The sequence below is a fragment of the Ascochyta rabiei genome, chromosome 12, assembly GCF_004011695.2.
Source record: "Ascochyta rabiei chromosome 12, complete sequence".
In the NCBI taxonomy this organism is placed as follows: Eukaryota; Fungi; Ascomycota; class Dothideomycetes; order Pleosporales; family Didymellaceae; genus Ascochyta; species Ascochyta rabiei.
In genome coordinates, this window is record NC_082416.1 from 394,520 (window position 1) to 417,230 (window position 22,711).

General features: G+C 57.2%; 9 protein-coding genes across 9 annotated transcripts, besides 28 other annotated features; 4 read left to right on the top strand and 5 right to left on the bottom strand.

Moving 5' to 3' along the window:
• Positions 1-208: 208 nt before the first annotated feature.
• EKO05_0007221 (Holocytochrome-c synthase) lies at positions 209-1,207 on the top strand (the record flags this gene model as incomplete). Its single annotated transcript, XM_038947595.1, has 1 exon — positions 209-1,207. One exon carries the CDS (start codon positions 209-211, stop codon positions 1,205-1,207), a length of 999 nt encoding a protein of 332 aa, XP_038792315.1.
• Positions 418-447: a tandem repeat.
• Positions 459-481: a tandem repeat.
• Positions 482-541: a tandem repeat.
• Positions 542-565: a tandem repeat.
• Positions 606-650: a tandem repeat.
• A 231-nt stretch (positions 1,208-1,438) lies between the features above and the next one.
• Positions 1,439-1,472: a tandem repeat.
• A 134-nt stretch (positions 1,473-1,606) lies between these two features.
• EKO05_0007222 (Chaperone protein dnaJ) lies at positions 1,607-2,701 on the bottom strand (the record flags this gene model as incomplete). Its single annotated transcript, XM_038944506.1, has 2 exons — positions 1,607-2,175; positions 2,239-2,701. The coding sequence occupies 2 exons, from the start codon at positions 2,699-2,701 to the stop codon at positions 1,607-1,609; spliced, it is 1,032 nt and encodes a 343-aa protein (XP_038792314.1).
• Positions 1,979-2,017: a tandem repeat.
• Positions 2,702-2,713: 12 nt separating the features above from the next.
• Positions 2,714-2,959: a tandem repeat.
• Positions 2,960-3,334: 375 nt separating this feature from the next.
• On the top strand, positions 3,335-3,885 carry EKO05_0007223 (uncharacterized protein; the record flags this gene model as incomplete). The annotated part of the gene is made up of 3 exons (XM_038944520.1): positions 3,335-3,386; positions 3,487-3,686; positions 3,754-3,885. 3 exons carry the CDS (start codon positions 3,335-3,337, stop codon positions 3,883-3,885), a joined length of 384 nt encoding a protein of 127 aa, XP_038792313.1.
• A 380-nt stretch (positions 3,886-4,265) lies between these two features.
• Positions 4,266-7,596, bottom strand: EKO05_0007224 (RING-type E3 ubiquitin transferase; the record flags this gene model as incomplete). Its single annotated transcript, XM_059636997.1, has 3 exons — positions 4,266-5,178; positions 5,234-7,470; positions 7,528-7,596. The coding sequence occupies 3 exons, from the start codon at positions 7,594-7,596 to the stop codon at positions 4,266-4,268; spliced, it is 3,219 nt and encodes a 1,072-aa protein (XP_059492980.1).
• A 1,048-nt stretch (positions 7,597-8,644) lies between these two features.
• Positions 8,645-8,679: a tandem repeat.
• Positions 8,680-8,706: a tandem repeat.
• Positions 8,707-8,716: a tandem repeat.
• Positions 8,717-8,880: 164 nt separating this feature from the next.
• Positions 8,881-8,918: a tandem repeat.
• A 123-nt stretch (positions 8,919-9,041) lies between these two features.
• Positions 9,042-9,082: a tandem repeat.
• A 138-nt stretch (positions 9,083-9,220) lies between these two features.
• On the top strand, positions 9,221-10,119 carry EKO05_0007225 (GTP-binding protein Rho1; the record flags this gene model as incomplete). The annotated part of the gene is made up of 5 exons (XM_038944499.1): positions 9,221-9,288; positions 9,367-9,394; positions 9,531-9,728; positions 9,782-9,916; positions 9,967-10,119. The coding sequence occupies 5 exons, from the start codon at positions 9,221-9,223 to the stop codon at positions 10,117-10,119; spliced, it is 582 nt and encodes a 193-aa protein (XP_038792311.1).
• A 332-nt stretch (positions 10,120-10,451) lies between these two features.
• Positions 10,452-10,489: a tandem repeat.
• Positions 10,490-10,687: 198 nt separating this feature from the next.
• Positions 10,688-10,721: a tandem repeat.
• A 238-nt stretch (positions 10,722-10,959) lies between these two features.
• Positions 10,960-10,981: a tandem repeat.
• Positions 10,982-11,083: 102 nt separating this feature from the next.
• Positions 11,084-11,125: a tandem repeat.
• Positions 11,126-11,365: 240 nt separating this feature from the next.
• Positions 11,366-11,423: a tandem repeat.
• Positions 11,424-11,607: 184 nt separating this feature from the next.
• Positions 11,608-11,672: a tandem repeat.
• A 258-nt stretch (positions 11,673-11,930) lies between these two features.
• Positions 11,931-12,013: a tandem repeat.
• A 68-nt stretch (positions 12,014-12,081) lies between these two features.
• On the bottom strand, positions 12,082-13,883 carry EKO05_0007226 (uncharacterized protein; the record flags this gene model as incomplete). The annotated part of the gene is made up of 2 exons (XM_038944541.2): positions 12,082-13,122; positions 13,176-13,883. 2 exons carry the CDS (start codon positions 13,881-13,883, stop codon positions 12,082-12,084), a joined length of 1,749 nt encoding a protein of 582 aa, XP_038792310.2.
• A 564-nt stretch (positions 13,884-14,447) lies between these two features.
• EKO05_0007227 (Methionyl-tRNA formyltransferase) lies at positions 14,448-15,553 on the bottom strand (the record flags this gene model as incomplete). The annotated part of the gene is made up of 2 exons (XM_038944504.1): positions 14,448-15,256; positions 15,310-15,553. The coding sequence occupies 2 exons, from the start codon at positions 15,551-15,553 to the stop codon at positions 14,448-14,450; spliced, it is 1,053 nt and encodes a 350-aa protein (XP_038792309.1).
• Positions 15,554-15,641: 88 nt separating this feature from the next.
• Positions 15,642-15,679: a tandem repeat.
• Positions 15,680-15,763: 84 nt separating this feature from the next.
• On the top strand, positions 15,764-18,703 carry EKO05_0007228 (uncharacterized protein; the record flags this gene model as incomplete). Its single annotated transcript, XM_038944508.1, has 3 exons — positions 15,764-16,354; positions 16,407-17,834; positions 17,885-18,703. The coding sequence occupies 3 exons, from the start codon at positions 15,764-15,766 to the stop codon at positions 18,701-18,703; spliced, it is 2,838 nt and encodes a 945-aa protein (XP_038792308.1).
• Positions 15,801-15,829: a tandem repeat.
• Positions 16,865-16,899: a tandem repeat.
• Positions 17,402-17,477: a tandem repeat.
• Positions 18,179-18,217: a tandem repeat.
• Positions 18,376-18,406: a tandem repeat.
• Positions 18,704-18,781: 78 nt separating the features above from the next.
• Positions 18,782-18,880: a tandem repeat.
• Positions 18,881-18,932: 52 nt separating this feature from the next.
• Positions 18,933-18,950: a tandem repeat.
• A 20-nt stretch (positions 18,951-18,970) lies between these two features.
• EKO05_0007229 (Nuclear aminoacylation-dependent tRNA export pathway component) lies at positions 18,971-21,588 on the bottom strand (the record flags this gene model as incomplete). Its single annotated transcript, XM_038944537.1, has 6 exons — positions 18,971-19,945; positions 19,993-20,196; positions 20,247-20,537; positions 20,587-21,222; positions 21,272-21,409; positions 21,463-21,588. 6 exons carry the CDS (start codon positions 21,586-21,588, stop codon positions 18,971-18,973), a joined length of 2,370 nt encoding a protein of 789 aa, XP_038792307.1.
• Between the last annotated feature and the right edge of the window lie 1,123 nt (positions 21,589-22,711).

Here is a 22,711-nt window from a genome sequence, read left to right on the forward strand (position 1 = left end):
CCAACAACCACAATGCAGCGACAGTCTGCAAGGAATGGTGAGCTGACGTAGCAGGCAAACCCAGAGCGTTTGTTCTTCTGTCCCTCCTTTTCGATTCCAATAGAGCTGCCCGCGCTCGCCTCGTGAAGCTAAACACCTTTCAAGCGGTGAGCTAGCCCAAAAGCGTGGTAGTCGAGGCCCACCAATCACAGCACCCGGCGTTCATCGCATGCCGAACAAAGTCCAAGCTCAACTCTTCTGGCCGACCATCTCGTCATCCGCTTTTGCGACTTGCCTTGCTCAGACTTCAGTTCAGACACTCCCGCGATTCGCCGCCACCATGTCCTCGCAACACGACGAAGCAGCCGCCGCCGGGTGTCCCGTCGACCACAAAGCCCGCGAAGCCTGGCTCCAGCAAGCCCGCGCCGCCGGCAACGTCCAACCCAACCCTCACACCCAACCCAACCCTCACACATCTGCGCCGCCGCCGCCGCCGCCGTCGCAAGCACAAGCACAAGCACAAGCACAAGCACAAGCACAAGCACAGCCACAATCACAAGCAGCCACATCAGCAGCCGCCTCGCCGGTGCAGCAATCCTGCGACTCGTCGACGCTGGACCAATCCACCGCCTCGCCCGCACCCACGGCCGCCCACCTGCTCTCCCACCTGCGCCTTGGCACCGATCGCGAAATCAGCACCATCCCGCGCGCCCAACCCACGGCGCCGACCGCGCGCCCAGCCAACAGCGAAGCAGACACGGGCGCGGACAAAGCCACGGGGAACTGGATCTACCCGAGCGAGCGCATGTTCTTCGACGCCATGCGCCGCAAGTCCTTCGACCCGCAAACCTCGGACATGAAGACCATAGTGCCGATCCACAACGCCGTCAACGAGCGCGCCTGGCACGAGATCAAAGCCTGGGAAGCAGGCCGCGGGAGCGACGCCTGCGGGGGTCCCAAGCTCGAGAGCTTCTCCGGCCTGAGCACCAGCCTGACGCCGCGCGCTCGGTGGAACGCGCTGCTGGGCTACCAGCCGCCGTTTGACCGCCATGATTGGGTGGTCGACCGCTGCGGGACCAAGGTCGACTATGTCATTGATTTCTACGCCGGCAAGACGAGCCCGGGACAGCAGGCCGGCCAGGGCCTGAATTTCTACCTCGATGTGAGGCCCAAGCTGAATAGCTGGGAGGCCGTCAAGACGCGTGTGTCGAGGTTCTGGGGCTTCTAACTCATCGCCCTTTTACATCACGGGGCTTTTACATCACGGGGCTTATTGTAAAGATATGTATCATAGGTTGAAGTTGCGAATGGCATGCATGGCTGTTAGTACATCATGGCGTGGGCGTCATCTCGGAAGGGGATTAGATAGACTGCGCTGACGGACGAGTCTCGCAACTCTTTTGCTCAATGAGAGAGGGACATGTCTGCGCTTCGCAGTGGAATGGACATATCTGCATGCATGGATGGATGGATGGATGCATGGATGGATGGATATAGACGCCCTCCCCCTCTTCGCCACACATGGTATCTTTCCCTCTTCTTCCTCCCCCTTCTTCCCCGGGTCGCCAATAATTACTACAGAATCGAAAAGAAGAAAAAACACCTAGCCACAGAGCGTCGACGTGGCTCAGTACCGCCGGCGCAGTCCGTGCTTGGCCAGCAGGTCGCAGTTGGGCATGGGCATGCTGCGGGCCTGTGCCATGGCCTCTTCGTCGACGAAGAACCAGCCTTGCGCGTCCTGCATCTTCTTGCTCTGTGTGTACTGCTCGTTGCTGCACCGCACGTCGAGCGTGTGCACGTACGAGGCCTCGACCTGCTTGTCCAGCGCCTTCCACCGCTTGTCTCGGGGGTTGCCGCCGTACTCGCTGCATACGGCGGGCGCGACGTAGTAGTTGACGCCGAAGGCGCCCTGCGACTTGTGCAGACACGTGTAGTCTCGCTGCGGGGTGAAGGCAAAGCTCGGGCCGGAGCTCGACGAGCCGCCGGAGAAGAGGCTCGACAGCAGCGGCAGCACGAACAGGAAGAGCAGCGGCAGCAGGTTGCCCAGCATGTTGCCCATCCCCGGCGTCGCTTCCTGGCCCGGCGGCTGCGCCGTCCCCGGTCTTCTCCTCGGCCGTCCGCCGCCAAACTGATGTACGCGCACGCCGGGTCCGCCGCCGAGGTTGAAGACGAAGCCTGGCCCTGTGTCGAAGCCGCCTATCTACATTAGCCCGTCGCTCGCTCTCGCACGCCCAACACGAGTGTGGCACTTGGACCTACCGAACGGCGCGCCGAATCCCCCGCCAAAGAACTGCCGGAACAGTTCCTCGGGCGTCATCTCCTCCTGGAATCCGCCTCCCCGCTGCCCCGCGAATCCACTGAACGGCGACCCTCCGCCTCCGGCGCCCGCGGCTGCCGGGTTGAAGCGCGCGTCTGGGTCTCCGCCGAACTGGTCGAATTTGTTCTTCTTGTCCGGATCGCTGAGCACCTGGAAGGCCTTGGAGACGAGCTTGAACGCCTCGTCTGCGCCGGCGTATCCGTTTTTGTCCGGATGTGTGAGCAGCGACAGCTTTCTGTACGCCTTCTTGATTTCGCCGTCTGTGCACGTCTTCCTGACCTCTTCGAGGCCGAGGATCTCGTAGTACGCCGTGGGCGCGCATTTTCTTATGCGCAGCACCGCTGCTTTCTGCTCGACCGTGTACGCGCGACCCGCAGAGCCGTCGTGATGTGTGCGTTCGGACATGGCAGTGGTGTGTTGTGTTGTTTGTGTTGTGTTGTGTTGTGTTGTGTTGTCTTGTGTTGTGTTGTGTTGTGTTGTGTTGTGTTGTGTTGTCTTGTCTTGTCTTGTCTTGTCTTGTCTTGTGTTGTCTTGTTTGTGTTGTGTTGTCTCGTCTTGTGTTGTCTTGTCTTGTCTTGTCTTGTCTTGTCTTGTCTTATCTTGTCTTGTCTTGTCTTGTCTTGTCTTGTCTTATCTTGTCTTGTCTTATCTTGTCTTGTCTTGCGGAGGGGTCTGTGGGCTGGGGGTTGGCCGCGGAGGTGGCCGCGAGGTCAAACGGTGAGGGTGTGCCAGGCGGTGTTGTGCGCGGTCAAATGCAGCAGCGGTGGGGGGAAATGCGCGGGTGGCGAGCGTGGCAGAGACAAGGCGATCTGTTGTTGTGAGATGCCAGAAGGATGCGGCTCGGCAGCGTTGAATCTCGGTCGAGGCCACACTTTCCAGCTTTCGCTTTCCAGACACCAGTGACCAGTCGCTAGCAAGCCCGCATGGGCACGGACTTCACGTCATTGAACTGCGACTTGCACATCGCAGCCTCTCCATCTGGAGACGTCGATTCCCTCGCTGCATTTCCCCAATTGCCATTCCTCCCCGTCCTGCACAATGTCCGAAGAAACAAAGCAATCCACTCTCCAAGCGCTGCGCAACTGGGGCGGTACGTCTCCCCCGTACAACAGCATCTCACGTGCCACCCACCTCACACCCCATCTGCATGCAACTTGAAAGTCGCAACCACTGACCCCCCTCCCCTGCAGAAAATTCCGTACCGCCCACTCTGCTCGCAACACTCATCACAGCTCAACATGCCCGGCCCTTCCAGCCCCTCCCCATGCTCTTCACCCCGGTCCTGCTCTTCTCCTCCTACCTGAACCTCAGCAACTACAAGACCGACGCCGCGGGCATCACTGCTGCGTGGAGTGGGCTGTACGGCCTGCTAGCCCTGCGGAGAAGCCAGGTGAGTCTCCAATCAACCCGAAATCCGGCCTACGATGGAGTCGTCATGAACTGATAATGTACGGCAGCGACTGAAGAATAAGTTCACCGTGAGAGGCGTGGTAAGAGGTGGCTCGCTGGCGCTCTGTGCTGTTAACGTCGTGGGCTGCGGACTGGCGTACACTTTCGGCAAGCGCGAGAAGGAGGAGAAGTCGGCGTGAGCTGGTCCGCCACCATCATTGTAACATTACATGTTGTGGGATACTATTGGGGTGGGCAAGCGCTCATGCAAGATCGTTCCGTCTAGACGCTATACAGGGAACTATCGACCTCGTGTCTTGATCTTGTCAGGGGTGCATGTCTAACCGCAGATGCCGTTGATCATAGTCTATCGCCTTCAAACGGCCCGTAGGAAAGCCCAGATGCAGTGTATGGCGATGCATCTGAGATGCACCTAACGATCAAGCCCACCAAATGATTGCAGACCAGCCATGCTGAAACCAGCGGAGGCCTTCAAGATTCCGAAGCAGACGCACGGCTGCATGATAAACACCAAAACACCCTCAATGCACAATCGTAAACCCCTGTTGAGCACGCCCGACTACGACGTCTCCATGGGCTCGGCTGCGGCCGCTGCGGCCGACGCGGCGGTACGCTCAGCTCTCTTCTTCGCCAGTAGCTCTGCCTTCCAGGTCAAGATCTCTTTCCTGAGAGCATCGTTGGGAATAACGTCCTCAATCTTCAGCGGACTACGATTGAAAGGGTCGTGCGGATCACTCAGCAGATGGCTCTGGATCGTACTCCGGTCGACCGTGTTCTTGCTGGTGGGCAGGATGACAGGGTCTTCCATCAGCGTTGCAAGGATAGGATCTGTGTACTCGTCAGGATACTCTCCCAGGTCGGCCTCGTCCATGTCGGCAGCTTCCTTTGAAGCGCTGATTTCACGCGCCATGGCCTCCCACTGTTGAAGCTGCTGGTCATCTTTCAGGTAGAACCTGGACATGATCTTGTGCGCTTCTATCCAGTACTCCGGCCGGTAGGAGCGTCCATCTGTGGCAACAGCATCGATAAATGACTGCCTATTCCGTAGGTTGAGGTAGACGTCTGTCAGCTCAGCCAGCATTTGGCGAGGATTCCATCCGTATTCTTCGGGATTTTCAACCTTCAGGCTCGATTTCTTAGGCCCAACCAAGGCTTCTAGATTGTAGTCAAGCATATGCGCAAGTCGAACAACAACCTCTTTCTTGGTAAACGAGTCGGCGAGCGCTTCGGTAAACAGCTTCAACATAGCAACCGTCTCGTTGGTCAGCTGCATGTAGCTCTTGGCCTTGCTCTGCGCAGCAGTAAGCTTCTCCTCCTTCTCCTGACGCACAGCCTGGTCCATGTTCGGGTCGCTCTTGAGTTCCTTTGAGGTATCGTGGATCTGTGTGAAGGCAGTAAACGACTCGTCAAGAACGAAAGTGACATCGTTCAGTAGCAAGTTGACAAACTGCACGAAGAACTCAAGGTTGACACTGCTCGCGTTAGTATGAATACGCACCTTGGTTGGACAGCATTGAATATACGTACCGTGCTTCTGTGGCAAGGTTGTCACGGTAGACTGGGTTTGGCCAGATGCACTTGATTACCTGGAAGATCTCATATCTTATGTTGAACTTGTCATAGAACTGCGTGTGTGCCCCTGTGCTTTCGCACTCGTTGTAGAACTGCATCAGCGCATGCAGCAAGTGCTTCATGGCAAACTTGTTTCCGAATAACGTGTCACCAAGTACGCCCTTTGAGCGGCCTTGGATCTCCCAAACTCCGTGGCAGAGGATGGTTACGAGACCAGACTTCAAGTATGGGTTCTTGATGTACTCTGAGCTTCGGAGGAAGACAATGCAGATCTTTACAAGCTCTTCGCACTGAGTCGAAGTGATGATATGCGGCATCATGCGGGTGATGAACTTGAAGTTGCCGACGATGTCTTCAACAAAGTATTCAGGGAGACAGCGGAACGCCAGAGACTGTTCGTTAGGAAGAGGCAGCTGCAATTCCTGCCTGGGGAAATCGGTCCCAGAAACGATGCGTAGCAACCAGACGATAACATATCGCATGAGTTGCATGGACCGGGACTGCATGACTTCGTCTCCAAGTACGCCTATAATGGCGTAGCTAGTGCATGTACCTCGTTCTATTTGATCTTTGATCTTCTTGACGTGGTTATCGAAAAGCTTCAGCTGAATCGGGTTCGACGCATACTTGTGCCGTTCCGTCTCGAACTTCTCGAGTTCCTTCTTAAGCCACTTGACGTCCTTTTGTAACGACGAAAGCTTCGCGTTGGCAGCCTCGGTACCGTAGTGATGGGCGGCCACAGTCAGGAAGAAAACCTCAGAGATGAAGTTGCTGGTCCCGTCCAGCTTATTACTGTAGAACTCGTCGGACGTCTTCTCGTCGGCGTTGATCTTGGTCTCGTCTTTGATGTCAATACGCGGCGCTCGTCGTAAATACCCGATGTCGATTTTGTCAATCTTGGCAAAGGTTGCGTCCATGAAGGGCTCACAAAGTCGGTCCAGGACAACGGTAACGTTGACCATGAAGCCATCTGTCGATACAGTCTTAGCGTCGACTTGCAAAGCTCGTCGCTTGTGGTTCTTGTTCACAGTAAGGGCGAACCAGTTGAGCATAGACTCTCGCGAGTCTTTGTTCTTGATGAACGTGTTTGCGATGTCGAATAGTTCGTCCTGGTGGGTTTGTAGTGTCATACGGAGAGCCCGTTGGGCGTTAGCAATGAGACCCTTGTCTCCGCCTGCTGCACCAGAGAAATAGTTCACCGCGACCTCGCCCTGCATGGGGGACAGTCGAAAGAAAGGCCCAAGGAGAGTTTTTGTCTCAATGGACTGTGCCTCAATATCAGCAGGTAAGAACGTGTCTGATCGCACCAGAGCAGTGACGAGTGGCGGGAAGCGGATGAGGCTACGAAGTGCCAGCATGTAAGGCTTGTAGTCGCTGTTCATGGATGTTCTCGCCAATCGCCGGCTCAAGTCTTCCACAGCAGCCACCAGCGCCTCTTTAGCAGTGTCGTCGTCCTCAGCACGGGTGCAGGCTTCTTGGAGGAAGTCGAAGCAGATGCCGCGATCGTCTTCAGGTCCGAGCAGCAGGCGGTCGGTCAGCGCGTTCTCCAAGGGCGCTTCTTCACCAAACATGTCAGGCATGGTGGCGGCGAAGATGGCGTAGTTGAAGCATATCCGCCGAAGCTCTCGCACAATCTCGTAATTTGGATCGTTCTTGTTGGCAATGCTCTTGGTCTGCTTTGCCACTCGCTTCCAGCACCCAAGGAGATATTCCAGCGCATTTCCGTGCATATGGCTCGATGCAGCTTCCAACACAACCGAGTCCAGCATATCGGTAGTGAACCGGAGCGGCCGGCCTTCGTCTTCAAGATCTTGCTTTGAACTCAATGCAAAGTAGACCTTGTGGCCGTGTGGATCTTGTGTCCGCCCTTCTTCTAGGGTTATCCTGAAGATGCCACTGATTGTGCGGTCTGTCCACGCTTCGATGCTGACATCTTGTGTCTTCGGCGCAGGTGGCGGCGGGGCGGGAGTGCTCGCGCTGACAGCTGGCTTGATGTTGATGCGCGACGCTGGCTCCTGCTCTATCTTGCCATCTGACTGCGAGCCCAAATCAGACGTCCGTGGAGGCTGGGTGGTTGCAGGCTTCGGTGACGAGGTGCCAGACGCTGGAGCTGAGCCTGAGGCTTCAGGTGCTGTGCAGGATGGTCGTGAGGTGGGTGGGCCTCCAAGTTTGGCCAGGCGCTTGGCTCGAATCTGCGCGATATGGTCGTCAGCTTTTCTCTTTGGACGAGAGCTGTCTTGGAGCTGTACCTTGTCGGCGTCAGACATGGCGGTGTCTTGCTCCTGCGGCGAAGGGTCTGTCATTTCGTGATCGGCCATGTTGGGTATGCGAGACAAGAAGCGGAGTGGCGCAGGAGATTAATATGCAGTAAGAAAGAAAGTCGTCGTGCGCCCCAGACAGTAGTGAAGGTCGACTATGATGTCGAGCGAGCGACCCGGGGATAAGTTGCCCCACCCACTTAGCGTAGCTGCACTCCAGGCGCGCTTTCACCATTTCACGCGTCAAGATAGAAGGTCGTAGAAGCAAAGAGGGCAACAGCCAGCACGTGCATCCCCAACTCCGCAAAGCGCAATGTGTATCAAGTACAGATCTAGGTGAATGTTCGATGTCCCGGTTCTGCGTCTCATTCGTGGCTTCTCGCGAACTTCCTGTGGAGGCATCCGAGTCACCCAAAGAAAGCGGCAGAAGCGCGTGCATCTACCTTTGTTCTGTGGCTGACTGTTCTCACGTGGTCCACTTTTGTTCTGTGGCTGGAACTTCTCACGTGAGGGCTTGTCTGGACTGTAATCACTCAAAACAAACCAAGATGCTCGCAATACCTATGCAGAGACATGCAGGGCTGTCATTCGACACTGCAATGCCAAGAGAGGTGATGCAGCTGCAGGTGGACCGCGACAGACCCTGAACGCCAGTCGTGGTTGCGGAGAACAAAGAGGCAACTCAAAACACAACAAGAGTGGCCGGGCGAATCGATTGCTGTTTGTGACGCATTTCACCGGCGGCCCCGCAGTTCCAGGCTCCGCCAGGACAGGAGGACAGGCATCCGAGAGCGTGATTGCAGGGCAGGCTAATAAGACTGTTGTCCGGCCTACGATAGTAGATAAGCGGTGACCACACTGGGAGCATCGGTGCAGGACGGGCGGACTTGTTCTTGCTGTTCTGCGGGACAAGACGTGGGGAAACGACAGGCAAGCGGCCGCATATCAAACCGAGTGTTGTTTCTGAAACAACTATAAAGCTCTTGTTGGATGACGAATGACGCGCATCCCAGGCTGCGCTCACTGCCAGTGATTGTTGAGCCGTCGGCAGGTGCCGTGGCCGTCAGAGCGAAGAGGCTGCTGCACTCACTGCTGGCGTGCGGGTTCTTGTGTGTGTGTGGGTGTGGGTGTGTGTGTGTGTGTGAGAGAGAGAGAGAGAGAGAGAGAGAGTGCGTGTGTGATTCACAGAGGGATGGTTGCAAGACATTTAGTGTCGTACTGGAGGAATAAGTGCAGATCACGAGTGGTAGCGGTCTGGCGCGTGGCTGCATCAGCGTCCACTCTATCGTCGTCGTCCTGCTAGACCGACTTGTTGCCGTGGAACGTCTTGCCTCCTCATATCAACACCACTTCACCACTTCACTACTTCACCACTTCACCACCCTCTGCCCACGCACACCGCCCACCACACACCACACGTTGCCCCTTATCAGCTTGCGTCATAAGCTGTCTTCTTGACTGCACGGTACGCATGCATCAGCCACAGCCTCCCCGGGCGACGTTTGGCCCAGCTCAGCCGCAGCACGGCCCAGCCGCCCAGCCTAGCAGCGTGGAGCGTGCCCTTCATCTTCACAACCCTCTACATCAACCACCCTTTCTCCATCTCACCTGCTAACTCCCTGCCCGCCCAGCACCACCGCAAACACTGCCCGTTATCCCCACCCTCCCCCCGACACACACCAAAATGGCCGAGATCCGTCGCAAGCTCGTGATTGTCGGTGACGGCGCCTGCGGAAAGACCTGTCTGCTCATGTAAGTCGACGCCCAGACGCCTATCGCGCACGCTGCCCCCTTTGTCCGCCCTCGCAACGACTGACAACGTGCTCGCAGTGTCTTCTCCAAGGGCACCTTCCCTGAGGTCAGTCTACACCGCGCTCCCGCGCCCCGTCCCTGAGCTGCGTCAGCCTGGCCCGCCTGCGCCTCCATGGCCGTGCCTGGCCGCAAACACAGCGGCCGCTCCACAATGCACACACACTGACATCATCCCCGCGCAGGTCTACGTCCCCACTGTCTTCGAAAACTACGTCGCCGACGTCGAGGTCGATGGCAAGCACGTCGAGCTCGCCCTCTGGGATACCGCCGGCCAGGAAGATTACGACCGTCTCCGCCCTCTTTCATACCCAGACTCCCACGTCATCCTGATCTGCTTTGCCATCGACTCGCCCGATTCGCTCGACAACGTACAGGAGAAGGTACCGTCCATGCCGCTCTCATGTGCACACGCCGTCTGCTAACCACTCCGTAGTGGATCTCCGAGGTTCTGCACTTCTGCCAGGGCTTGCCCATCATCCTTGTCGGCTGCAAGAAGGATCTGCGCTTCGACCAGAAGACTATTGAAGAGCTGCACAAGACCTCCCAGAAGCCTGTAACTCCCGAGCAGGTCAGTCAACCCACTTGGCCCGCAACGTGACAACAGCTAACCATGACCAGGCTGAGGACGTCCGCAAGAAGATCGGCGCCCAGAAGTACCTTGAGTGCTCGGCAAAGACCAACGAGGGTGTCCGGGAGGTATTCGAGCACGCCACACGAGCTGCCCTGCTCACCCGGAAAGAGAAGAAGAAGTCCAAGTGCACAGTCTTGTAGATGGAGTCAAGAAGGTGTGAATGGACCGGAGCCGCCACAGCCGCACCATGTTGATCCTGGACAAGAACAACACTGTGGCGGCCTTGATGTGTTAATCGTGGGCGAACCACATGTGAATGAAGGGTGAGGTGGAAGACGAATCAACCTGTCCTGGCCAGTGAGAGCCATTTCTTCCACGGCACCTGTTCGAGGCGTTAGTGCGCAGGATCTTTCTTGTTTGGAAGTAGTACATCATCTTGGGGCAGTCTATGATGGGGTTATTTGCTCGGAGCGTGTGGGTCGAGATTGAGCTGCTATCGATTTCCAGCAATGGTAGGATCTTTCTAATAACGTGCTTTGCTTTGCTTTGCTTTGCTCTGCTTTGCGTTGCCTACCATGCCGTGCCGCTGCTCGCACGTCACGTTGCTGGACATTCTTACTGCATGCAAGTCTACACCACTCTCTCATACTTGCTATTGCTATTGCTATGCTATCGGTTCGGTTCAGTCAGGTCAATCGGAGTCGTCCTTTCGTTTTCCTTATCGGATCGATATCAATTTGCTTGCTGCTCGTTTCTTCGCATATCATGCCATACCATGCCATACCATACCATACCACACCATGCTCTTCACGTCTAAGCCATGCCCATGCCAACGCCAACGCAACATGCGCCGCCCAAGGTAACAGAATGTGCCGTTATGAGGACAGCGTCGCTTTGGGTCAGATGGGCCTTTGGCTGTTGGTGTAGCTGTATTGTTTTTCCTGGGAGTTGGCGCTGACGATGGCGATGGTAGTGGCAACAGACGGCAACAGCGGCAGCCGGTAGATACGCAGGGTTATCACTGAGCTTGCGTTGGCAGCGTCTGTCTGTCTGTCTGTCTGTTTTGCGTTTTACCCTGCCTGCCCGTTCGATCATGGCTTGCTCGGTTGTGAGTGTCTGGCCGTGGTGTGGGTATTGAGAGGACGGTAGCTGAGGTGTGTGCTTTTCCTTCCTTCCTTCCTCTCCCTCCATCCTTCCTTCCTTCCTCTCCCTCCATCCCATCTCTGTCTGCTGCATATGCACCCACCTCGACTCTCCACGCGTCACGTGGATCTGAACAGCAGTGCAAACCATCGGTATCGTCGCACAGCGCGTGGTGTCGTTCCTGTCATGTCACCTCACATTACGTTGAACGGCCCCATATCATCGCGTGCGATGCCTCGTTATGATCTCCTTGTATTGAACTAGAGTACGGTGTCTTTTAGTTTACTCTATTCTACCGTATTTACACCACACCACACTACACTACACCACATCACACCCCCACCTATACCCAACAACCGCATATCTCCAGTACCCCCGACACGACCCAAAACCCCCGAGCTCGGCAGTGAGCTGCAGCAAGCACAGCAGGTGACGATAAGGCCTAGCACGCCAAGAGAAAAGCATGCTATAGGTGTATTTTCTCGCAGACCAATATAGGGTGCTGTGCGATTAGCTTTGTAGATGGTGCTCTGTTGCTTGGTAGGGTGTTTTGTTGTTGTGTACTGTGCTGTGCTGTACTATACTACACTATATAAACACCTTACTATACGTAATAGTCCTAGGTGGATGTAGTAATGGAAAGAGGGAAATGATACAAGTAGTAGGTGCCGCAAGGGCAGAAGAGTAGAAGTAGTAATAAGTGTGGTTGTGTAGTCAACGAGCTGGTTGTTGTGTGTAGGTAGGTTAGGATGCAAGTAGTAGGTACTATAGGAGTAGAAGAGTAGTAGTAGAAGAGTAGTAGTAATAAGTGTGGTTGTGTAGTTGAAGAGCTGGTTGTTGTGTATAGGTTCATGTTGTTCATTATTTAATGCTTTGATGCTATGCTGTGCTATACTATGCTACGCCATGCTATGCCATGCCATAGCATACGATGCTGTGCCATGTCATGCTGTTGTGAACGCCTTGCCTGTCATGCACCAACTCCGGGCCAACTCCAACAGGTAAATGCAAAAAAAAGCTTATACGAATACAGCGAGCGACAGAGCGCACGTGAACAGCATCAGAGGCGCTTTTACCGCCCCAGCAGCCCCGCCCTGCTGCGCGCTCTGTCCCTGGCTCTCGGCAACAGGAGTCGAACTCGGGTCTGGACTGCCCTCGACGGCGACTGTCTGCGTCGCGGCTGGCGCTGCGCTGGATTGCGAGGCGCCCGTGGCCGAGGGAGACGAGGGAGACGACGAAGCCGCAGAGCTGGAGCTCTGCTGATCATCTCCGGTACCGGGTGTGCCGAGCCCGACTCGATTCCCGTCAAAGTCGAAGACAGAGTACACGTTCTTGAGGAATACGTCGCCGATGAGCCACTGGCTCTCGTTGAACGTCTGCCGGCCTACCATGTTGCTCCGGCATAGTCCCGAGTCGAGCTTGCCGCCTAGCCAGTCTGTGGTGGAGATGTTGTAGCCTGTTTTTCCGAAGATGAATTGTAGTGGGGTTTTGGTGTCGCATGGCACGCTGAACGTCTCGCCGCTCTGTGCGAAGTTGGGGATCTGGGAGTGGATGGCTAGTGCGTCGGCGGGCGGCATCAGGATGTAAGACGTGCCCGTGTCCATGATGCCCTTCTTCCCTTGCAGACCGAGTGTCTTGCCGTTCACAGAGGCGTCCGAGATGGCAACCTCCCAGAAACCTGTGTCGTTGGGCTCGCAGTCTAGCCAGTTCAGGTCGCCGGAGAAACGGGCTTTGTTGACGTCACCGAGGTCTAGCTCGCCGTCGTTCAAGCCATCCGAGGAGCGACTGAGGTGGATGCCATAGAGCTTTGAGCCGATTAGGTTCTCGGTCTTCAGGGCATCCATGATCTGAGGCGCGTCTACTGCTCCCTTGACATTCGCGCCGCGGCCGATGCCGAGGATGCCGTCCATGGGGTAGGCCTTGAATTCTGACGAGACGTTGGTTGCGAGGCCAAAGGTCACGGAGGGAGAGAGAGAGACGCCAATGTGCAGTGTGTCGGTCGCGAGGGTACCACTGACAGAGCCCGTGCCGTAGGTGACGCTGAAAGGCGTGTCTTGCGTCTGTCAGATTCGTTAGTCACTTGCTGTGCTGTTTGCTGGACGGTCCGCCTCACTTGGAGAGAGCTTGAATCTCCGTGGCCAAAGGTGGTATGTATCCCACAAGCATCGCTCTTGCAGTCTTGCCCCATGACCCAGGTGTTGCTCGCAGCTGAATCCAGGAGCAGATGGTATTCCTCTTTGCTGTCTCCAATCGTCACGGCAACCATGTAGCTCAGGTCGCTCCCGTCTTGGTCGATCGCTACGCTGTTCTTTTGCGTAGGGTCTTTCGAGTTGACGATGTTGTACGCGTTCTGGCGGGTTCGGAGAGAGGCCGGTACGCGGCGTAGTGGCAGTGTGACGGACCTCGAATCTGGCCTTGGGAGTCGAGTGCTTCGCCGACTTGAAGCGGTCGGTTTGCTACCGTCATCGTACCGGTAGGGATAGAAGGCTGTGACTGTGGGCCACACGGCTGCTGAGACCGCCAGCCATGTCGACAGCGAGGCGTGCATGATGGGGCGTGAAGGTGCAAAAACGCACGAGGCTCCACTATCAGTTGACAAGTCAAGGCCAAGATTGGTGAGGGTCCAAGGCAGGGCGAGTCCCTTCGCAAGGCTGTTCAAATCCGGTGGTCCTCGTCCGTACAAGGCTGGCAATCTAGGGCGGAGGCTCGGTCCGTGAAACAGGGAGTGCAATTCGGTCAGGACAGCTTGCCCTTGAGAGGGAAGGGAGGAACTCGAGCGGAAGCAGCAGAGACGGCCATATTCGGTCCTCAGCTGTTTCATGCGCCCGTCGAGCTCGGTGACGTCCTGATATCCGTGTTGAGACGAACGACAGGGTTGACGCTGATGGTCAAAGGTCGAAGTGGGGCGTCTGGCCCCTGACCAGCTACCAAACTGCCGGAAGCAGGTCGTTGAAACCGCTATTCTCGTCCAGGCACGCCAATAACGGCGCGCGGAACGACTGTCATGCGTTCTCCTGGGACGTGCAAGTTTCCTAGACGAGAGTCTGGGAGGGAGGTTGAGAATGTGATTTGCTGCACAGGCACTACATTCGTCTTGCGAGCTGACGGTGCTGTCTTGATAGGTGATTGGCTTTCCAATATGATGCCGAACGCTCTATATGATGGGGGAAGTCTAGTTGTAGTCTCTTACATTCACTGCACTTTATATAGTTTATATTACAGTCTAGTATACTCTCCTCTATCAACTACACTTTATGTAGTTTATAATCAAGTCTGGTATACTCTCCTCTATCAACTACACTTTATGTAGTTTATAATCAAGTCTAGTATACTCTCCTATATCAACTTTACTTTATGTAGTTTATTTAAAGTCTAGTATACTCTCCTACATCAACTGCACTCTACATGGGTTGAGGAGCAACTTCTTCACCTTTGCATTCCCCCTGCCCGCCTTGCCGCCCGCATAGGTACTCGATTCTATACGGCCCACACGCCCACAGGCTGCTCGGAACAGGGGGTCGGGACCGTGGTGCTGAGCCCACAGACCGGGCTGGCCGTGTGTGTTTGTGTAGGGTAGAGTGACGAGCTCATGCATGACCAGCCGGTCGCCATTGGGGAGCGTGCACCATGTGTCGCCCAGGGCGCGATGGACAGCCAGGATCTGGTCCATGTGCATGGCCGTGAAGTCGATGAAGCCATGCTGCTTGGTGATCTTGGGCGCATGGTCGAGGGGCCTGTTCGACTGAGCATACCAGCCCACGCCTTGTAGCGGGGAGACAAACTTGCGCGTGTGCAGCACGTCGACGAGCATGTCTGCTCCTGCTGCAGCGAGCCGCCCCTCCAGCTCGGCAGCCGTCTCGTGTTTGGCAATGGATATGCCCGGGGGCGGAGTCTGGGCCAGCACGACGCCTTGGTCGAAGTGGGTGGGATGCAGGGTCTGCACACTGACGCCTGTGTATTCGCGCCGCTTCAGGATCGCGTGTTCGATGGGGGCAGCGCCGCGCAGGTCGGGGAGCAGCGAAGGGTGGACATTCAGACCGCCGTAGGGTGCCAGGGAGAGGATGCGCGGCGGGACGAGCAGGCCAAAGGACACGGCAACGACCAGGTTGTAGGAGAATGGGGGCGTCCAGCCGGTGAAGGTGTCGAGGGTGTGGGTGGGGAGGGAGAGGTCGCGTGCGGCCTGTGTGATGGGCACTTTGTGGTGTCAGTGTCTTGTTTCTTGACGATGCGCATGCAGGAGTCATTACCTGGTCGCAGGGTCTTGAGGCCCCTACCCGTCGGCTTCGCCGGGCGGTGAGCGACGTGGATCTCGTCGATGAGGCCGGGCAGACGGCGCCTTGCCGCGTCCAGGGCGCGCAGCGAGATGATGCTGAAGTCATCGGAGCCGCAGAACAAGATCTTCAAGGAGTCTGCAGCTCGCGTCGAAGTGGCATACGGGCGACGGCTAGCAAGCAGCCAAGAGCGGGTGGGGGCCGGCAGCCTCCAGCGCATGATGGCGGCCGTGTTCTGGAAGCCGGGAGCTGGGCGCTGGGGGTGGGCCAACAATGCCCATGGCTTCCGGGCCGAGCTTGACGGAGATGTGATGAGTGATGAGTGATGGGTGATGGGTGATGGGTGGGGCCGTCGCACGCGAACAGCCGGCAGCATCCCTGCACGCGCCGGGTTGGTGACGCCACCCGTTGAGCGTGCCTCGCGATCGAGATGAGCTGCATCGCTCTGGGCCGGCCCAAAAGCCCAACAGGACAGGCAGGACAGGCAGGCAGGCAGTACACCAGCACAGGCAGCACACCCAGCACACCAGCACACCCACCATACCCAGCACACCAGTACACCCGCCACCAGCACACCCACCACCAGCACACCCACCACCAGCACACCCACCACCAGCACACCCACCACCAGTACACCCACCACCACCACCACCACCACCACCACCACCACCACCACACGGCCATGGCGTCGGCCGCCGTGCCCAAAGTGGTGCCCGCCCAGCTGTCGTTCCTCGCCATCTACAACCCCTCCCTCGGCGACTCGGACGAGACGTTCCACCGCCAGGTCGTCTTCTACTACGCCAAAGCCGCAAAGCCACACCCACGGGTCGGCCATGGAGCCTCGCAGGCGGCAGAGGCCCTGCGCGAGGCCGAGAACGAGAAGCTGCGCCAGGTCGGGCTGGCCCAGGGCATGGTCGCCTTTGCGCGCTCCTTCTCCGCCGCCGACACGCTCGACTCCATCGAGACGGACAGGTCGCGCATTGTCCTGCACGAGCTGGAGCGCGGCTGGTGGATCCTGGCGGTGCGCACCCGGCGATGCAGCTTCGCCGGCCTGGGCTAACACAAGCACGCAGTCCATCGACCTGACCCAGCTCCCCGCCGCCCGCCCCGACAAAGACAGCGAGCGAGACAAGAGCGCGAGCGCGACTGCGCCCGCCGTCGAATACTCGGCCCGCGAGGTCAGCCCGCCCGCGCTCCTGATCCAGCAGATCGTCCGCGCCCACCGCCTCTTCACCCTCCACCACGGCTGGCCGCTGGACCAGCTCTTCAAGAAGCACGGCCGCGACAAGTTCGCCAGCATCGTGGACACGTACTGGTCGCGCTTCGCCGCCCACTGGGACGTCATGCTGCACGGCAGCCCCGCCGTCGACATGTGCCGCGGCCTGAAGCTCGCCGCCGGCGGCGAGCTGGGCATGGGCGTCGGCGAAGAGGAGTGGGGCAGCAGCGAGCGCGACGTCCTCGAGGACTTTGCCCGCCGCACAGAGGGCCTGGTCGACGTCATGGTATCGCGCTTCGGCGAGGCATCGCCGCTGCAGCACACCAGCACACAGGACCACCACCAGCCCCCCGGCCCTTGGATGGCCTGTGCCGGCACGGTAGCAGCCACCGACGGCGTCGTCTTCTCGGGCGTCGGCGCGCTCAGTCGAGCCTCGCTGCGCGACGTGGCCCACTGGACCGAGGACATGTATCGCTACGGAGACCATGCCTACGGTGTTCGAGACAACCCAACCTCGGACCGCAGGAGACGGCGAAAGAGGTTCCTCCATGCCCCAACCCGCCAGCCAGATGCCTCCTCTGCAAAGCCCGCCACAGAAGACAGAGCGCAGCCCCACGATTCGGGCACCGGTGAAGCGCCTCGCATACCACCCCCCATCGTCAAGGCAGTCGAAAGCTCTCTGGACAAGGCCTCAAGAGCAATCGACGATGCCCCAGGCCGTACCGAGCCTGCTGCCAAGCAGGAGACCGGGCACATGCTGGCGTCCTTGGCTGACACCGACACGTGGGTCAAGTACATGACCCTTGGCTACGGCACAGCGTGGGGCGGCAAGAAGCAGGAGGCCACCGAAGAGCCATCGCCATCGCCATCGCCATCGCCATCGCCATCGCCATCGCCATCGCCATCGCCATCGCCAGCGCCAGCGCCAGCAACCGAGTCTACCACGAGGAGAGAGCAATCACCAGAAGCGATGCGCTACGTGGAGCCCGCGCCCCACGTCGACTGGCTCGAAGAGAAACGCAAAGCCCAAGTGCGGTCGGAGAACAACGGCTACTTCCTCGTCGGCCTCAAGGGCGACATGGTCGAGGCAGACCTGGACGACAACAATGAGGACGGTAACTGGAACGCTCGCATCCCTCTGCGCACCGTCTACGTCGAGAAGGTCAGCAAGGACACCCTCCTATCCGAATCTGACGAGACACCGGGCGAGGACAGCAACAAAGAGCCCAACTTCAACACGGCCACCAAGCTCGAAAAGTCGCGCCTCCGCCCCGTCGTCTACGTGGTACGTCTCCCCCGCTCTCAAGAAAGCGTACCCTCCGCTAACACGCCCAGCACCGGCCCTTCATCTACACGTTCCTCTTCGCCCACCGCACCAACTCGCTCAGCATCACTTCCTTCTACCGCGACATCCACCACTTCTTCTCGCCCCTGCACCGCTCGCTCGACAGAAACACAACCCCAGCCCGCGTCGCCGACCGCCTCGCCGCAGCGCGATCCCACCAAACCACCACCTCAGGCCCAAACACATCCCCCATCTACGACCTCGTCTGGGATCCACGCACCCTCACCGTCCACTCCAGCATCCCCAACATCCCCGACCCCGGCACCCTCACCGCCGAAGGCCTGAGCAGCAGCAGCGGCGGCGGCGGCAGCGGCAGCAGTAGCGATGCAACATGGACACGCCTCGACGCCCTAAACGTGCACGCCCACATCCTCGCCACAATGCAAGCCACGCGCCGCTCCAGCAGCGAAATAGAACGCACCTGCAAGACTGCCCGCGGGTGGTGGGTCGTGTGGATGCGCCTCCCGCCCTCGCTCGTCCCCGCAGACGCAGACGCAGACGCAGACGCAGACTCGACTGCCTCGCGCGCGTCGAGCAGGGGCTTCAACACGGATGAGCTGCGCGAGGCGTTTTTGATTCGCCGCGCGCAGGACGGCGAGACGCCTGCGGGTAGGAAGACCCCGGGGAGTAGGATGGCGAGCGGTATGTGGAGTGGATTGGGATGGGGAATGGGCGGCGGTGGTGCGAGTCAGAGTCAGAGTCAGCGGATGGGCGGGAGGGCCGCTGGGTGGGGGCCCAAGGGGCTGGCCGAGGGGATTGGCATGGATGCGAGGCGGTATGTGGATGAGTTGCTGAGCTTGAATCGGTGAGCAAAGCGGCGTTGGGTTATGACATGAAAAATAGGGATCGATTTGGGATAGGACCAGTTAGGAGTGCGGATGCAGTGCTGTATCGTCTTGTATCTTCTTGTATCGTCTTGTATCTTCTTGTATCGTCTTGTATTGTCTTGTATTGTCTTGTATCGTCTTGTATTGTCGAGTATCGTCGAGTATCGTAGAGTATTCCACAACGCCATCGCCATGCATTCATCCTCTACAAAGCAGCAGCAGCAGCAGCCAACACACAACCCCACCTACCTACCAATCATCCCCCCACCCCTCAATCTCATCCTCCTTATTCTTGGCCTCTTCCTTCCTGACCTCCTTCTTGACCTCCTTCTTGGGCGCAACAACAACCTTCCTCGCTGCTGATCCCGCCGTGCTAGAGCGCCCCGCAACAATCGGCCGCTTCGCTGCAGGCGCCGTTGCCGTCGATGGCTTGCTCAGGCCCTTGGGCAGCGGGCTCTTGACCGCTTTCTTGGTCTGGTTCTGCGCTGCCAGCCACCCAGCGAAGTCGGGCTCGCCTTTGTCGTCGAACGAGGTGGTGCTGGTGGGCTTCGAGATGGACGGTGTGCCCCATGGATCCTCTTCTTCGTCTTTGGTGGTGCCCAAGGCGTCCTCGGTGGCGAAACCGCCCCAGTCGCCGTCGAAGTCTTCGGCTTCATCGTTGAATGCTGCGGCGGGGTCAGGCGACCTGATGGTAGGTATGTTTGCCGAGCTCTTCGCCGTGTGCAGTGGCATGCCTGGCTTCGAGGCTAGGGGCACCGGCGGTTTGCTCGATGCTGTGGGTGGAACGGAAGACGATCGGTGGTCTGCAGCCCCGTTTGTTGCTGAGCTGGATTCTATTGTCCCACTGGTTGATGCGAGCTTGTTGGTGAAGCTGGAAATGGCCCAGCCAGCCCAGCCACTCTCATTCGCTGGAGTGCCTATGCGTGGAGCAGCAGCACCTCCAGCTGCGAGGCCAGGCGAAGGAAGCACGCTGTCGGGCATAGTTGCGGCATGCTTTCGTATCCGAGTGATATAGATATCCACGCTTTTCTGTGCTTGATCTCGAATGAGCTTCTCCTTGTCAACCAGGGCCGGACACATGATCGGTAGCAGCTTGGTAGCACAGTCCTCTTCGCTAAACAGGTCGGCTGTTGCTGCCAGTGCAAGGAGGGCGGCATTACGAGCATGCACAAAAGGGTCCCGTAGAGAACGCGCAAATGCTGCTGCAAGGACCTTTGCCCTGCTCTGTAGGTCGTTAGTAAGACGATGCTATTAGAGTGTTTCAGACGTACGTTGACCCCTAGGTTTCGAGCGATTTTTCCTAAGCAAATGATTGTGTTCGTACGAATCCCAGGTTGCTCGTCATTCGCTGTCTTTGCCAAATGTCTCAGAAGTTCGCCGTTCACAATCCTATCCGAGAGCTTTGGCACCACTGTGAGGACCGCTCTGACTGTCTGCTCACGAACGACAGGTGCTACATCGGTGAAGCCGGTGACCTATTCCGATGTCAGTATGTGACGGCATTTTCAGCCCCTAGTAGACCTACCATCTGTGGAAAGATCTTGTCATTCACGAGTTTCTGTGGTAGGTGGTCAATCATCAGCGGCAGGTTATCCAGCAGGCAGACACGAATGGCGCGGTCAGGGTTCGCGAACAGTCGGACGACCACTGGTGTGATTTGCGTCTCGTACTCCTCATCGGACAGCTTCTGCCCTATTTGCATGACCGTGTTGAAGACTTTCGCACCGCCACCACCAAACTCTACTGACTTCAGTAGCTCTGGAAGCACCTTCATCTTGAAGAAGTCTGCAGGGAAATCGTCTGCTACCTTATCGAGCTTCCTATTACCAATTAGTCGCTGTGAAAGGTTGTCCCCGGTGTGCTACTTGCTCAAGTAACTCATTCCGCTCGTCCTCAGCCTTCAAGCCCAGGTTATCGATATCCTCTGTGACCTGGATCAAGGGAGTTTGGAAGAAACCTCCTATCCGTTTGCCCTGGTCCAGAAACTGCCCCACACTCATTCGTGACTTCGGGTTGGGGTTTAACAGTCGCTTATAGGATTGGTGCATGCTCGGAGGAATGCTCTTCATCTGCGCCAGCTGGTCGCTGCTGCTGTAGCTTCCGTTGAAGCACTCGAAGATTAGGACGCCGAAGTTGTATGCATCTACTGCGTGTGTAGGATTCTGCTTGATGACCTCCCACCCTGCTTTTGAGATCTCAGGTGCCATGTATCGCCCAGCATCTGGTATCAGGCCACCATAGGTTGGCAGAACAGAGTCATCCTCTTTCACAGAGCTCAGTGCATCGAAACCGCCGAGTTTCCACTCTCCACTCTCGCCGAAGAATACTGAAGCTGGGCGTATACAGCCGTGTATCGAGGTAGCATCGGCGTTTATAAACTTGAGGGTTTTCGCAACGTTGTGCAGTCCCCATTTGGTGGTCTCCTCTGTGAGGCTCTTCCGCTTTACGTGCCAGCTCAATGGCGTCAGTCTCTCGGTCGCGATATAGATATGGGTCTCCGACTGCGCTCATTTAGCTTCACTTTCCCTTGAGACTCCCTTGTGTACCCACCTCCTGTGTGTCAAGGACCTTGACCACGCCAGGGTGTCGCAGGGTTCGTAGTTTCCGGAGCGCATTGCGTGCGAGGGGCAGTCGAGACTTGTTCGCGGTTATGTCGAAGGAGAAGATACTGCACTTGGAACCATCGTCCTGACAGGAGAGTTAGCTTGGCGGTATAAGAAGTGTAGATATCAGGGCCATACTCGCTTTGTGCCGTTGTGTAATGTCCAAATGGAGTCGTCGATGTCCACACGATCACCAAAGGTGTAGCCCCATGTTGGATAGCCCTTTGAGATTGCCGATGCTACCGCTGACTTGAGGAAGTCCATAATTACGAATTACAGCACCCTCCAAAGTACGAGCGCGTTGGTGGCTTGTTGACACACCAAGTCGCAACTTCCTGAGGACAGATGCGCCCCACATGATGCTGCGACAGCCTCAGGCCGCGATGATCCCTGCACGTGAAAGCGCGTCGCTTCTACGCGAGCCACCTAGTCCACGATTACCCTCACCAACGTCCAGCATCGCACATGCTGACGGTACCTCTCCATTCACACACCAAACGAGCTTCTTTGTGGATCACAGCAATGACAGGTACGTCGAGCTCCTATGCAAGATACATATTCCACGCGTGATGAGCATTTGGTAAAAGGTTAGATCGCTCTACTGATGGTTTCCCTTCGGTATGCTTTGCGTGCCTGCTTGCGCGGACGTTAGAGCGCATTCGATGCGGAGGAGGAAGCCTCAGTGGGGCGAAATGCTACCACTTGGAAAATTATAGATGGCTGATGCAACTGTTATTCGGTACATTGTCTCTCTTTGCTGCCGGTGACGAGAACGCTGACTGTGGCATAGTGAGACTACATCCTTCAGGCCAGGTCATCAGTTGCGCCAGAACCTAAAACTATGATGACATCGCGGCCGTGGATGTCTGCTCCGCACCATGCAACTCAACAGCCAGTGTGCTCGCCTTATGAATCATGGAGTCGTCGGTTTGTTGTTCGCCCAGAGCTAGCCACCGCAGCACTGTCCGTTCCACAAGTTACAGAATGGTCAACAGCACCGAATGACATTCAGAAATCTGCTCACTCGTGACCGTCGCTCCTTTGGGAGCTTCAACACACTGAGAAACCTTCTCAACCCAACTCTGTCCGCTCTTGGGTCTTAATAGCCCCGCAAGACTTCACTCTGTACAAGAGGAGAGCGCAGTGTATGGCGTAGAGGTAGAAGTGAGGACCGTGGTAGCGAACATGCGGTCTGAAGCTGAAGAGAAGAAAAGTAGAACCGCCAATCCGGTAGCAAGGGACGACCCTTGACACCGACAACAGGTCTCAGCATTGAACCAGAACATAAGTGACGCTGGTTTCTTATTGCGAGATATTGTGAAGTATGAGCCGAATGCTAAGGAAGTGGTAGGTTACAGGGCACGAGACAGGCAACATACTCCACAAT